The following is a 17136-nucleotide window of genomic DNA, read 5'->3' on the forward strand; positions in this document are numbered from 1 at the left end:
AATTTCTTTTATTTACTAGATTTTGTCACCATTGTTTAATTCTAAGGAAAAGACCAAATATATCGGACAATAATAACCCAAGATTTTTGACAAATCACAATACTTAAACAAGCAGAAAAATGTGTGCAAATAAACAAATGACAAAAAGCACTAAGCCACCCATGCTGGGGCACAATGTCATAAGTCCAAAAGTAAAAACATTCACATAAATATTTATCAAAAGTGAAATATATAGCATACATATTATGATACACTAATATATGTATGTTCTCAATTGATGGGTTGACATTTTCAGGAGGTTCTTCACTACTATTCTGATAATGGATAAAGGCATTAACTTGGAACTATAGTGAATTCAAAAAAGGACATCTTGAATTATATTATTTTGATTCATCAAAAGACTGTTGCCACATCACCATGTCACAGGCCACTACAGGCACATCAACACCTTCAGCATTGGATCACGTTTGGAATTTAATTAGAACTTTATTCTTTGGGACTGGTAAAAAATGTTTTGGACTCTTTGGGATTTAATTCGCATTACTGAATGTTCTTTTAAATGTTCACTTTGTATTATAGGGAGAAAATAATTATTTGTTAAATTTTACAAAACTTGTTGGTTTGTGCTCTTTTCTATTACTTAGTTTAAGACCATAGAGTGGTATTACTTGCAACTAAACAGTCTGAAGTATGACAATATTTTCATCATGGTGATTTTTTTTGTAAATTATTCACCATTTACTCATTTTTGAATGATACAAGTCACTAAGAACCAACCAACCAATTGAAAAATATCATGAAAGTCCCAAGAACATGCAAAATCACAAAAGTCACGTGATTATACAAAATCACAAAAGTCGTATAAAATTACAAAAGTTGTATAAAATCACAAAAGTCGTATGATTACACAAAACCAGAAAAGCCCCATCAATATACAAAATCACATAAGTCGTATGATTACACAAAACCAGAATAGCCCCATCAATATACAAAATCACAAAAGTCGTATGATTACACAAAACCAGAATAGCCCCATCAATATACAAAATCACAAAAGTCGTATGATTACACAAAACCAGAATAGCCCCATCAATATACAAAATCACAAAAGTCGTATGATTACACAAAACCAGAATAGCCCCATCAATATACAAAATCACAAAAGTCGTATGATTACACAAAACCAGAATAGCCCCATCAATATACAAAATCACAAAAGTCGTATGATTACACAAAACCAGAATAGGCCCATCAATATACAAAATCACATAAGTCGTATGATTACACAAAACCAGAATAGGCCCATCAATATACAAAATCACATAAGTCGTATGATTACACAAAACCAGAATAGGCCCATCAATACACAAAATCACAAAAGCCCCATCAATATAAAAAATCACAAGTCACATGAATATAAAAAATGACAAAAGTCACGTGATTATACAAAATCACAAATGTCACATGAATATTTAAAATCATGATACTCCGATGAAAAAAGTCATAAAAAGTCCTGTGTATCCACAAAATCATCCAACAAATCATTTTTCCAATGTGCCATAATGCAACTTCTAAATGGATAATAGTTCCGAGAATCAATGCTAACAATAATTTAGTCAGTTTGCTTTGATTACTTGATATTTACAGCAAATATTGGTTTACACGAGCTTCAACATTTTATTCTATTCTAGTATGTTAGACTTGTAAAACAATGTTCCAATCAATATCATATGTACAGAGTTAAATATCATGTTGTAAATAATAAAGGATAAACAGCCTGGACAGAGTTCAATGCAATATACAATTTATGCATAACAGAATTTTTCATTTTGCAGTTTGTACTAAATATTCATATATATTAATGGTCTTAGATAGGTGAATAGTTCAAATTGTTCCACATTTGCATTGCAATTTTAGCTTGAAGATTCTATTCAGTATAATAAACACATCATTATTTATATCATACTGCTCAGATCTTTTTGACAACCGTGTGCAATAATAATTCTTCTCAATTCAAAAGTTCAGTTTACACATTGTTTCAGAATATCCTGCTCTATACCAACACACCTGAACGCCTGCTCCAGAGTCCTGAACGTGGCCTGCCTAGCTTTCCCTTCTCTCCACACTTTCATGATTTCAAAGCACTGTCTATGCATATCACCTGGGTGATCTGCAATAATTTGGTCAATTTTGAACAATGGGACTTCTAGTTCAACACCCAGATGCACATATCCTATCCCGATTCCGCTACAAATCCGATTCAGCTGCCTGTCATCTGGTTGCTTGTCAAGCAATCTAGAGGGAAGACAAGACCGAATGTCCCCTGTAAAAGACCATCAAAATTACTTGTTAAGTTGCATACTGTAGCATCCATCTCTAAATGGTTGTACTACTAACTGAAATTTCTTCAACATTTTTCTTTCAAGTATGAACTGAAAAGTTTGTAATTTATCAATGATTTATATTAAATATTTTATTGTAAACTAGCATTTTAAATGCCAAGACTATGGTAAATAAATAATCATACATAATTATACAAGGGACTAATGCTCTACTGACTTTTCACATTATTATTTAGTAACTGTAAAACTATATCACATATTCTTGAAAAAGTCTAAAATATATAAATCTGAGAAAACGTGCAGCACAAAAATCATTTTCATGACCTTTAACCTGATAGTATGGATAGAATATCCTTAAACACATTTCAGAAACTGTGGAGATACAGCCAAGTACTATGTCTGGTTAGAATTGCTAATTAATATTTGTTTCAACAGCTTAATTTATATCCCATTAATTATAGTTCACAATCCCAAGATAAGACTATTTATGGGTATCATTCATTGTATTCGCCAGATACATTCACATACCCAGTTCTGTAGAAATTCATTCATGCTTGTCTGCTTTAGCTTGATCATAAAACATGGAAACATACCTGCATCATGACACCTTTTACATTTAAATTGATGTCTGACTTATGTCAGCAAACCCGTTTATTGAGATGCAACTCAATCCAAACTGCATTAAAAATATATATTGTAAAAAGTGTATTATTGGAAATTCCATGTTGATGTGACCATCTTTAATTATAACAAGATAGTTTAGAAAGCCATGTTGGAGGTCAGACTGATTTCATATTGTAAAAGTATTTTAGTGAAAACAATGATATTAGTGTGAGAAGTAGTCGTAAAGTGACATGTAAGATGGCCTCCAAAATTTAAATATTGATCTAACAACAGAATGCAACAACTGCTTTTTAAAAACCCTGCGATAATTGTTCCCATCATTTTGAATACATCCAAAACAAATATTTATGCAATGATGATACTTCTCCTGTCCCAATTACTGTGTCTTTTTTGGCAGTTCAGGTCTAATCAAAAGCAATTACTTCTGTTTCCATATCTTTAATTTCTCATTTGATTCATATGTCGGTGATTCTGACTGGTCAATATTAAATTTTTTAATGCTATTTGCATGACATTGGAGGTCAGATCAGCACCATTTTTTTTATCAAGGATAAACTTGAATAATAAATCTTTCACTGGGAACACCATTCCTCTGGAGATATTACAATGACAAGAATGTTATGATGGTTGCTATGGTGAGGCACACTGTATTTGTTAGGACCAACCAGATCTCAAGATGAAACCATCAGCCAAGTTTCATTACTTTCCAAATTACAGTTTGAGAGTTAAGAAATTACTGATGGAAAATAGATAAGAGTAACTGGATAAAAAGTATCACATTTTAAAAATGTTTTGCACCACTTTTTCAAAATCTATCCTCTACCTAATGATCTCATCAAAATCTTCAATGGATTTAAACAAAATACTGTTCAAATAAATGAAAGCAGTTTACTGTGGGGTTTAATACCAATAATATGTTTGTCCAACCAGGTGTATCAAGTGCAATTACTTGGGAATTATTGTGTATAATATCTACATTTTTAGTAGCCATGGTTTAATTCATGGACTACTTTAGAAATATAAAACCATCACTATCTTCTTGGATTTTTATAAAATTTTCATAATGAATCATTTACTTGTAAGAGATTTTAACAAATTTAAATTAAAGTATCATTATTTTTATTTATTTCTGTGAAACATACCAGTGGTATCAATTGATTTGAGAATATCAACATCAATGCCAACATTTTTGAATGCCTTCTCCAGGTTTCTAAATGTTGCTTTTTCTCCACTTTGCTGCTTCCATTTACCCAAAATTTTAAGACAATGAGTGACCGCATGGGGATAGTCTTTCTGTAGTTGCTGGATGAGTGCCCCAGAGAGTCCCAGCTCAAGGCCAAGACGGAAGGATTCGTGTCCAATATGCATTGACAGTCGGCCCAGCTGTCTCTCAGATGGCTTCCTGTTTTGGAGACTGTGTGGCAGTGAGGAAACTGGAATGCATGATAGAAAATAAAAGTGGACATCTAACAATTTATGCTATGATGATATATTGTTCAGATTTATTAAAGCAGAATGTCTATTTTGTTTTGATTCCTATTATTACCCATCTATAAATGTCTAACAAAGTTTTGATCCTGCAATGGATGGTCATACACTTGCATGTACCAACAAAACACTCTGAAATTTGTTCATGAAACAAAAATTGCATGTACTTTATCATCTGTATGTAAAATGTAAGATGATGTCTCCTGTCAAGATAGGATGAATCAACATCAGGCTACCACAGCCAAGATTGACCTGTACAGATGTATACTCACTACATTGTTTTCTTTCTGTTCCTGGAACTTACTTGCATTAAAAATAAGCCATATAACTAGAAAACTGATTATGCAGTTATTATATGAAATAAAACAGACTCCAGGCTGATACATATATAAACATACAAAAGGTAAACTGCATAGTCCTGAGCTAAAAGGAAAATCCAAGGACAAAGCCTCTCTGTGATATTACAGGTGCATGACAACTGAACCTGAGCAGAAATAATGTCCCTTGCATCTATGAGTGGTAAGAATAAGTGACATCATTTCAAATTTCTGATAACTTCAGTTTGCTCCAGGTATCATTTTAAGACCCTGATTCCTAAAGGTGCCCATTGGATGAAGGCCAGTCAAAAGAAAGCAAACAACTAATTTGCAATGAGTTTGAGCCTGTTGCTAGCAATGAAAACAGGATTCTTCACATTAGGAAAACTAAAAGTAATGTTTTCCTAAAGCTTACAAAATTGGACTCGAAGATGTTCATGAAAATTTGAAGTAATATGTCAGTTCAATTACTCATATGTCTTCTTCTTTTCTGTAATTGACCATCAGCAAAAGACCTGAAGCCCTTGGCATATACTATAGACACGCTTCAAGTACCACTATTTACAAAATGTTTGAGGATCTAGATTTTAGCATCTTTCTCTCTCTCTCTCTCTCTCTCTCTCTCTCTCTCTCTCTCTCTCTCTCTATATATATATATATATATATATATATATATATATATATATATATATATATATGTATATATATATATGTCTATGTCTTTCAAGCTCTTATACTTTACTAATTATTCTTTCTCACCTGATCATTTATTTACGAGTAAAATTACTCCAAAGAATTTATTAGACTTAAATGACTCATTACCTGATCCCTACCAGTTTTAAATATTTTTTCTACTCTAGTCCTTTGAAAATATATACATTCAGATCAAAACAGAAAACTTGTTTGCCTTTAAGGGTTTTTGTCCTTCAGCGTTAAAACATTTAGAGCTCTCTTTTAACTTCCAAGTCTACTGTACCTTTCTATTTGCATTTTTAATGTCATGCATATAGCATGCTGTCTATCACAAACATACATTGTCAACTGTATAAAACCTGAGTGGAGACTGTAGTGGTTTCATTATTGATATTAAAAAGTTAAGACCTGCCAGAGTAAAAACTGACATATCCAATTATAAAACACTAAAAGAAGTGACTATAGACTGCTGTTACGGCAACATCTTACACTTTCTGTTACTTACCAGCATCTTCTCCATTTGCTCCTTGACTCCCCTGAAATACAGAATCAGTAACATATAGAAAATTCGAAAGGTATAAAGTCAGGATGCATCTCTCATTGGTGGAGAATAGACTTAATTGGGATGTCATACTTTTTTATGTGCATAACAAATTTAGGCAAAATCAGAGAGAAACACTTAGCTAAACGTAAGACAATGTGCAAGTTTATTTTGTCTATATCACGCTAAGGAAAAAAGGTATTATAAAAATGCAATCTTACAGAGTACATACAATGATAAATTCATAATTAATAGTGTTTCTTAATTGGTCATGATCGTCACAAGGAGACAGATACTGCAAAGGTCATTGCTTGAAATGATTATCAGACATTGATTTTTACACGTTTGTTAAAAATGCAGTCAGATCAGCTGAATTATGGCCAGTTAACATTCTTTTCTTGGCAAACTATTCATCAGCATACCCAAATAATTCCTGTCTTTATGATGGGTGTCATGTGATGTTATACTGGCAAACCAAATGTCACATGATGAGAGATACAAGCAGGAGCAAGTCACTGTGGATTTCTCTCATAGATGCCAAGTGTAGTGATCTACATTTGATTTAAAATATTTTAGTCAACAATGATTACAAATAATACGACAAGCAGAGACAATATATCAGAGATTAAAGAAATGAATGCCAAAAAAACACAAAAGTAAGTAAGATGCAATCAGATAACTTTTTCTTCTTTCAATAACAGTGACCATGACCTTTAACCTTATGATTGGAAAAAAATTTGTATTCCCCTTAATTGCAAGCTATCCACAAGATTTGGTAATTGGATGGTGGACAACTCAAGTTACTGTGCAGAAACCATTATTCTTCTTTTAGTCAAAGTGGCCTTGAACCTTGATGCATTGATCCTGAAAATGAAAGGTTGTTTCTTTACCCCTAGAGAAAGCCATCCACAAAGGATGCTAACTGTAGATAACAGACAAGTAATGTATTAAGTGAAAACCATTTTGCTTCGTTTAGTGATAGTGTCCTTGACTCTGACGTCTGACATAGATAGGGTTACTCCTCACTGAAAGCTAACTACAAAACCTATTAAACATAGATGGCGGACATCGCAAGATATTGTCCTGAAACAATTTTCTTCTTTTAGTCATTGTGATGCAGACATTTAACCACTTGACCATGAAAGAAATATATTTCTTCTTCGCCTCACGTGGAAGCAATCCACGATGTCCAAATCCATTACATCCAAAATATCTTTGAGATGCTAGTTGAAAATGTTGGTCTTTTAATCAGACTAACATGACCTACTGTATATACTATTTCTTTTCATTTCCATTACTTTCTTTTTGTCATATTTAATAGTTTAAATGTTCAACTGTATGTCAGAAACTCACTGCCTAGTATGACTAAGAAAATCACCCTCTAAATAATATGTTTGAACCATGAAAAGCTTTCGAGTTAATTTATACCTTCAGCAAGGTATAACATATTGCACAAGGTAGGTTTGTTTTGCAATTTGTGTCCAGATAAATGCATATCAGTTGCTCTGAAATTACATTTTACACAAGTCTGCTGGGAAGGTAACTGATGGGTTTTTAATTTATGGTCTGGAAAAGGATATGGAACATGGGCATAAAAAATGCCTGACAATAATCCAGAAATAATTATTTATACTATAATTGGTCTTCATGAAATCCAAGAAGCCCCCCTCCACTGCTCAGAATAGTCTTACAAGTCCACATTGTCCATTATAATTCATGAAGTCCCAATTACTTGAACACTGCAGTGCAGCTCATATGTTTATTTCAGAACCCCACACATCACAGTGGGGTTGGAGAGAGAGTGCATTTTATTAAGAAACAGTCCCTACACAATCTCTCCACATGTCCTGACAGAGTTGCCATGGTGACATGCAGAAAATTGCTCTGCATATCACACTCTCTTGTGGAGTAGTCAAGGATGACCACCATGGAATGGAGATGGTCTTTATCAAATGGGTGTGGTTTACTGTGTATGACCCTGCAAACAATATGTGCTTGAGACATTTTCATATGGAGAGAGAGAGAGAGACAGACAGACAGGTGCCAATATATCTACATCATTATATGATGATTATACGCATTTCCTAATGATTATGTAATATAATGCTAAATCAAATTTTAGATAATATTAACATAGTCGCAAGGCCTTGAAAATTGTACTAATACTAATGTACACTTTCATTAACAAAAGACTGAGTGACATCTTTTGGAACAAGGTTATACTTTTACTTTATTAAAAGAAATCTGAAAAATCTTATACATTGAGTTGACGAAACCTTGCTGATCTCCTCTTGAAGAGTGCAAAATGAAAGTAATCTTCTGAGGTATGTACATTTAAAATCCAGATGACAGCAACTTCTGTTAAAAAAAACCCCCAAAAACAGAAAACACTGAATTTACGTTTAATTGTGAACCAATTGTATTGTCCTTGACAAGTAATGACCCAGTCATGAGTCTGAATACACATGTATCTATGAACTTTAGTTCAATTTTGACTGCATTTATAATGTATGGGACTCATCATTTAATTTATGGCACTATATTGTTCTTTTTGAATAGAGTATTTTTTTATTTCATTCATCACAAGATAAATTTGTTGTAAATAATATAACCCCATTGGAAATGTAAATGGTCTCTCCCTAATAAAGACTTGGCTTGAGCAGATATTCTTCAGAAATAAAGATAGTGACAATAATAAACGTTATTAAATTTTAGCGTAAGAAGATCGTGTCAATTTGAGAATGGGAAATGTGCGTTACCTAAAATGAAGCCATCTGACTTGGCGCACTGTACTTTAGAGCTCAAATTATAATCATGTCAGTAACAATGGAAGTTTGGTAATTGTTCAAACTTACTCTGTCCTTAATGTATTTTTGAAACAAATAATAATGTGAAAAATTTCTTAAACATTAAACAAATTTAAGGCATTATGTGTGGTTGTATTCACAAATGTACCATTATTTAATTGTTCTTGTAAGGAAAAATATAAAAAATTTTTTTATAATTATTGAAATAACTAAACAGTTGCATGAAAAGTATGTGTCAATAGCCTAGATCTAGATGTTTAATTATTCCAATGCAGTTTGTGACTAATGGAGCGTTGGCTATTGAGACAAAAACTAAAATATGCTAACCAATTCTTTCAGGAGTATTTAGCAGCTAAAGTGGATTAAATGGAAAATGTGGGATTGATTCCTCATCTATCTCTCTCTCTCCCTCACTCTTTCAATAAAATGATGGCTGTTAATTTAATTTTCTCTAACATGATGTAATGATTTTACACAAATAAAAGACCTATCAGTAACAGTACTGTAATACGAAGTTTGGTCTCTACATTTATCTCAAACTGGTTTCTAGTGCATATTATGGAATCCTCTACTTAAAACAAAAACTAAAAATATAGTGCAATGAGTATTTCTTAAAAAATGTTTCTGTTGCAGTTCATGCAATATACTTTTTTTAAAGTATCATATGAAATTCAGTAATACTGCACTCCCTGCAGTGAAAAGAACGATAACAAAATACAGATGTCAAATATTTTACAAAATCGCATTCATACTTGACTGTGTGAAACAATACTGCACAAGTTCTGAAGTTACTTCATGCATGAACAGGGCCAGATCAGGTTAGTGTTAGGGGTTGGATTCCTAAATTTCAAAATGCCCCTAACTTTCCTCGAAAAGGGCACCCAAGCAAATGTGTGTCTATTTACTCCAAGCTTGCATAATACCCAATGAGCATATGCAAGAATAAAATGATGGGCAAATTTCAAGTGACTATGTCTGCATGTGTACATTTTTTCAGCAGTGTGTGTGTGTGTGTGTGTGTGTGTGTGCGTGTGTGTGTGTATCCCAAATCCATCCCTGATGAGTTATCAGTAATATATTTTTCTATTTCTTCTAACATCCATTACAGGATTATAGAGGGGTGGTTTAAAGCTTGAGATCTGTATAATAAAAACAACACCATGCCATGCCATGCCTATTCTTATCTGAAATAAATTAATTTTGTGATGAATGAAGAAAAAAAACATCTTGGTCAGAAAAATCAATCTACCTCCATAAATTGAACATCTGGTCCTTTGCAGTACACATGAAGTGAAAATTTAACAAGTATATATATATATATATATATATATATATATATATATATATATATATATATATATATATATATATATATATATATATATATATATATATATATTCTTATGTAACGTGTTTAGGCTCGAATACACAGTAACACAAGAAAGAGTGAAAACAACAAGCTTTTAAAAATATTTTTAACAAATAATTTATTTCCCTAATAATTCAAGAATAATCCACGAATAAATATTTAATACGCTGGAAAGTTCCAGATCTAAAATTTCACCCATGACCCAATTGGATAAATTTGGGAAGGCCAAATTGAGTAAAAAAACTTTATCAAAGTTTTAATATTCCTCAAAGGAACTGCCTCTAGAAATCATGTTGACGCACACATTATAAAATGGTCAACATGTATTGCTTACCTGACCTGGCCTTATGTTATGGACCAACACAGTCTACCATAATTCTACTAAATGGTTCATCAAAGGCAGGAATAGGTTGTAGATGATCCTTAGGTATTTTTTGATTGGATTTTCCTACCATTTGACAGATAGGACAAGATCTACAGTATTTACCAACATCACTTTTGATTTTTGGCAAATAGAAGTCTTGTCAAGATCTTATGATAAGTTGTATTGATCCCTAATGACCAGCCAATATAGTTTCATGGGCCAGACTAAGTATTTCCCATATGTAAGGTTTAGGAACTAGAGTCTGACAGTTCACTGTCCACTCATCTACAGCAGGTACCTCGGGAGGTCTCTTTTTTCTCATAAGAACTCCATTTTTAATGAAATAACAGACAGGAACTTAAGTAGCGTCAGTCTCCCTAATAGCCATATGAAACAAACAGGAGATCTCATTATCTTTTTCCTGTTCAACAACAAGTGATTGACGTTTATCACCCTGATTAGAATAAAGAGAATGAGTCGTTAAAAGAGGATCACTGTGTTCAATACTTTCTGACTGATCAAAACAAGGAGTGAAAGTGACCTTATCAAAAGCATGACCAATACATATGTCAGCTAAAGGAATAATTTCATTTTCAACATCATTCTCAAGAGCTTTCTTTGCTATAGTTCTGGAAACTGCACAAGCTGGGAATAAATCTGGGAATTCTTTTTCAATAGGATCTACTTTCTGATCCAAGCAAGGCTTGTCTGTTTCAAGTGGCTTAACCACAACCTTGTCTACAGCTCGGTCATTGCCTAGTAATAAATGAATGCCTTCGACGGGTAAAGCATACACTGTTCTGAATGTCACTGGTTCTGAGACTAAGTCTGATGACAAATTTGCACAATGGAGAGGAACATTAACAAAGTTGCACTCTACTCCCTGAATTAAAACACTCTTGTTAGAAGAAGACTTCTCAGAAAAAGGCAAAATACGTGACAATAAAAGATTCTGAGAAGCTCCCATGTCTCTTAAAATTCTAATAGAGAAAGGATTGGCTGAATCACCTAAGAATATATAAAATCTTTCGATATGAATGGTTCATAACTCTCCATAATAAATTAGACCCAAAAAATGTATTGCTTTTAATACATAATACATAATTGAGTCCAATGCTCCCTTGGCCATTTCAAATTTTCAGCAACTTTTTCAAAACAAGTAAAATATTTGTCTACTTCTTTTTCTCTTAAAGGGGGCACTAACATAGTATTCTTTGCAAGATCTAAAGTTAAATTTGGATTTGAAGTGTGAATGTGCATTTCACTTGCCAGCTCCATTTCTTTTATTCTAAATTGATATTCCCTTTTTCTGTCGTTCTTCCTTGTCTAATCTTCCTTCCCTCTCTTTCTCTCATTCTTACTTGTCTAATTGCCTTTGCATTTGTTCTTTTTGTAATTGCACTCGTTTTTCTTTTCCTCTTTCTTCCACTTGTAATTGCATTTGTCTTTCTTTCTCTCTTTCTTCTTAGCTAACTCCATTAATGCACCTGTTTTTCTTTCTCTCTTTCCTGACTCTCTGTCTCCTCTTTCTCAAATTGTAACTTTATTTGTTCTTTTTGTAATAACATTTGTTCTTTTTCTTTCTCCAATTGCAACTGCATTTATTTTTCTTCTTTTTCTTTCCGAAGTTCCAGCTTCCTCAACTACAATTCTACCTTGTATTTTAATTCTAATTCATTTATTTTTATGTCAGAGTCTGATACAGGATTAGTGATTATATCCAAATCACTTTGATCCAAAACATTCTTTTCTACCAAATACTGAACCAAAACATTCCTTATTTCTTGCTTTGTTAAGGATGATTTTACCTCAGAAAGATCACATTTTCTGGCAGGTTGAATCAATTCATCTTTTATGAAAAGATCTAATTGTTCCTGGGCAGCAATTGAAAGAAAGATTTCTACTTTTGATGACATTTTAGAAAAAGCTTGTTGAATTCACTAAAGATTTAAAATACTAGGGGGAATTCAAATTTCAAAAATGTTTTCTGAAATATTCTAGCCAAAATTAAAAGGATGAGCGTTCAATTCTTATGTTTTGTGTTTAGGCTCAAACAAACAGTAACACAAGATAGAGCGAAAACTTATAACAAATAATTCATTTCCCTAGAAAAATACTGTAAAAATGAGAAAATAAGAACTTTAAGTTCTAAGAATCAAATTTAAAAATAATTTAAGAATAAAATTATAGAAGTCCTAATATTGAAAGTTCTAACGATTTCAAGTGCGAGTCCCAACGAAGAATCCAAGATGGAAGGATATGCTGTATGCTGTTCAATGTTGTTGTCTACAGTTCTTTGTAGAAACACAACAAGTGACACTCCGGTGTTGGAAATCCGAATAAAATTTTTAAGAAATGTCTTTGTTCAAGAATTCTGCATTAGCACAACAATATTTCCAGAGAAACGAATTAATCTTTTAGAATTCAAATAGTCTGAAGAAAAATTAACATATAACTCGAAAACTGGCTACAACAGAAGGAAACGACTTGACATTGAGCATTTTTAAGCCCAGATTTAATTTTCTCTAAGCATTACTTACTTAAAGTAACAAATGCATAATTTCGGAAATGCCTGAATTGCAAAATAGAGGATCACATGATAATGTTTACATAAAATAAATTATGTAGCCCCAGTATGACCTTGATAAAAACCAATCATTTTACTCCAAGAAAAACGTTGATTACTTCACTACTTCACTAAAACTATTTACAAATCTAGGGTCACGTATTTAATGCAGCCTCGATCTCACGCTTATTATTCCCATGATAAAAATGAATAAAAAAGAACTTAAGTGTTTACAAAAATGAACAGTCAAGGTCAAACCAATTTCTGGAAAAAGTATGAGTTTCTAGTAAACAGAACTACATTATTTTGATATATAATGAAATAAAAAATTAAAAATATTTTAAAACTTACAAACAATTAAATCAGATATACATTAAATCAAATATACATAACATCACCAAATTAAAGGCCTTTATGCCAAGTTTAAACAATATCAGGCCATTTGCCAGGTTAAAACACTAAAAGGCCTTCATGCCTGTTTTATTTCTGTCAAATTGGATCACACTGTGCTGACCTCTGCTAAAGTACTAATTAAACAATTGTTTCCCCATATTTAGTTACAGATGCCATATTGGATGGCAGATTTGCTTGATTCAAACAAAACTTTAAAACAAATAATGCAAGAATGTTCTCTTTCACATTTGGTTAATAATAGAAGTTAAATGCAGCAGCTCAACAACAGTATAATTAAACTGTCTTTGCAAAGAGGCAACTAATAAATTGGCAAGAAAAGATCAGCTGTATATCATTTACATTTACATGGAAATATATTTTTTGCCTATAACTGAAGATGATAAACTCTTTTCAACAAATAACAAGGTATAACTGAATCACTACTGACGCAAAGATTTCATCAACAACTTACAGCTCAATGTATCCCAAGAGTAACGTTTTCTGGTAGGCTATTATTGTGCTCTGTCCAGATTCTTTGGAAAATACATTTACTCTGATGCAGAATTAGGAAGGATGCACATTTTTTCAGTTTCTTATGTGAGCAAGACCAAAGTGATACTTCACCAAGATGTAGTCAAGACAAAAAATATCCTCTTTGTTTAATATTATCCTTGAAGTTTGTAGCAAAACTGACAAGACTTTTTTCAACCACTGCCTCCATAAAAGCATTTATGCAAACAAGAGCACATTTAATTTCACACTAATGATGTATTTTTAGTGTTAAGTAACATTTTGATTATTCTTTTTTGATCGAAGACATAATCTACATAAGCTGACAGATATCAACAGATTGCTGATGACGAACGTTAAGCTGCTAAAATGCATTCTGTTTCTATAATTATTTGTTTTGCTTTAGACAATGTTGTTAAATGTTTTCTATTTATAGACACCACATTTGATGATGGATCAGCATCATTGTAAAAAGAATTAAAACAAGGAGGATTTCTCTCAAATTTGGTCAAATTATCTTAGGTGGCGTATTAGAAAATGTAAATTAAATGTATATACATGGCCAGGTGAGCTATGCATTCAAAGGTTACAGGTGTTCAGAATGCATTATTTAGCGCACGTTGTGGTTGATATAGCCAATATTTCATCTCATATAAGTACGTTTTGTTGTTTTAATCCTAAATTTTAATTAAAGTCAATCTGACCCAAAAATCAAGCAACTAAATATGCTTGAAAAATGAACAACATCAAGTGTAACTTTTAGGCTGAAACTCATTTCCAAAAGTAACAATTCAACACAGCATTGCTAGTGGGAATATATGTGCGAAGTAAAGGAACCTAAGATTCAATGATTTCTGATGAGTTACCTACCATATCAGTACTCTTGATCTCAATGGCCTTAAGATATGTGTAAGGAGCATAGCCAACTTCACCCCTGAAGTTCTTCACCTTCCACCAGTTGCGACTGGAATCCAACACCTAAAATTATGATATCATATAGTCTGCATAAAAACAATTACTGTTGACTGATCAATCATGCATGCATACATATTGCAAGTAATATTCTTCTTTTGTATTCTTTTGTATTTTTTTTTTTATTGTCATGAGTACATTTTCACATCTTTGATTATGTTTGTGGTTACATTTTCTTTTTGTATTTCAATTATGTTCATGGGTATATTTCTTGAATTGTTTGTGTGTACATTTCATGTATATTTTTATATGTTAATGGGTACATTTCTTATATCTTGATTATGTTTATGGGTATAAGTCTAAAAATCTTTAAGCTTGTGTGTTTGATTTCATATATTGTTTTATTATATTTATGGGTACATTTCTTATATCTTGATGATGTTTATGGGTAAACATCTGGAACTTTTATTATGTCTGAATGTACATTTCTTGAACTGTTATTATGTCTGAATGTACATTTCTTGAACTTTTATTATGTCTGAATGTACATTTCTTGAACTTTTATTATGTCTGAATGTACATTTCTTGAACTTTTATTATGTTCATGGGTACATTTGTATTTTTGATCATGTTTGTGTGTACATTTCTTGAATTTCTGAACAACATTCTCATTACTACTTACACTGTTATGTCAATAATGTTGGAGAATTGGTCCTGCCCTATGTCAGTAATTACATAGTCTTAAATCACTGATTTTGGAGGGGTTGATCCTATTTACTACTTTAATGGATAAGTCACTGACGTTGGGGGGGGGGGGGTGTCGATATATCACTGTTGTAGGTTTGTCTCATTTTCTTCATAAATTATAACCATCTCCATAGTCATTACATTGTTAAGTCATTGATGTTGGAGTTGTTGGTTCTATTCCGATAAGTACTATCATAGTTAATTCACTGATGTTGAAGTGGTTGGTCCCATTTCAGTACTTATGTACTTAAGTACATAGTTTGTTGAGTTTGGAGGAGTTGGTCCAGGCTTTTTTTCTTCTTCATATAAACTAAATCTTATTCAGTGGTTCTTTATATTCTTTTTCTGATGCAACATTAAAATCCACAAAAATTTGTACTCCAAAAATAACGGAATTCCGAGCATAATGTCATATGATATAAATGGTTTAATTATATAATATATAGAGACTAAGTACACTAAAATGCCAAACAAATAATAAAATGCCATACAAGCTCTAAAATGCCATACAAAGATTAAAATGCCATACAAATACTAAAATACCATACAAATAATAAAATGTCATACAAACACTAAAATGCCATACAAAGATTAAAATGCCAAACAAATACTAAAATACCATACAAATAATAAAATGCCATACAAGCTCTAAAATGCCATACAAAGATTAAAATGCCAAACAAATACTAAAATACCATACAAATAATAAAATGTCATACAAACACTAAAATGCCATACAAAGATTAAAATGCCAAACAAATACTAAAATACCATACAAATAATAAAATGCCATACAAGTTCTAAAATGCCATACAAAGATTAAAATGCCATACAAATACTAAAACACCATACAAATAATAAAATGTCATACAAACACTAAAATGCCATACAAACTCTAAAATGCCATACAAAGATTAAAATGCCATACAAATACTAAATTGACATATAAATACTAAAATGCCATACAAACACTAAAATGCCATACAAACTCTAAAATGCCATAAAATGCCATACAAATACTAAAATGTCATACAAACACTAAAATGCCATACAAATACTAAAATGCCATACAATTACTAAAATGCCATACAATTACTAAAATGCCATACAAACAGGTAAATAATGTTTAATATCTTTTGACAGTTTTTAACTTATCAACTTGCAGAAATAAATCAAAGTACCAAGTGCAATATAATTTTTTGATGCATTTTTAATGAATCTAGACTCACCAATAAAATGTCTTCTTTCTTTATTGTCAGCTCCTTAATATCTCTACCATCTCTGTCATCAATAGCCTTACATATGTCATATACTCTGAAAGAATTATTGTAAATTTATCAACATGCCAGAATATAAAAAAGTCCCTATTAAAACACCAAGGAATGTAATATATACTCTAATTTCCTCAAAAGAAAGCCAACTGCTCAGGACAAGAAACTTAAGTCACATACTCAAATAAAACA

General features: G+C 31.9%; 1 protein-coding gene across 2 annotated transcripts in view; it reads right to left on the reverse strand.

Annotated features, from left to right (window-relative positions):
• Positions 1 to 200: 200 nt before the first annotated feature.
• Positions 201 to 17136, reverse strand: part of LOC149780355 (uncharacterized) — a 137585-nt gene continuing 120649 nt past the window's right edge. For both annotated transcript variants that reach the window (XM_089937251.1, XM_089937252.1), the window contains 5 exons: positions 16903 to 16987; positions 14885 to 14992; positions 5970 to 6000; positions 4109 to 4399; positions 201 to 2323 (listed from right to left, as the gene is read on the reverse strand). In XM_089937251.1, coding sequence (XP_089793377.1) covers positions 2022 to 2323; positions 4109 to 4399; positions 5970 to 6000; positions 14885 to 14992; positions 16903 to 16987 — 817 coding nt within the window. In that variant the 3' untranslated portion in view covers positions 201 to 2021. The remainder of the gene's footprint in view (positions 2324 to 4108; positions 4400 to 5969; positions 6001 to 14884; positions 14993 to 16902; positions 16988 to 17136) is intronic.

The sequence above is a fragment of the Sinohyriopsis cumingii genome, chromosome 16 (assembly GCF_028554795.1).
Source record: "Sinohyriopsis cumingii isolate HCF-2022 chromosome 16, ASM2855479v2, whole genome shotgun sequence".
Classification (NCBI taxonomy): Eukaryota; Metazoa; Mollusca; class Bivalvia; order Unionida; family Unionidae; genus Sinohyriopsis; species Sinohyriopsis cumingii.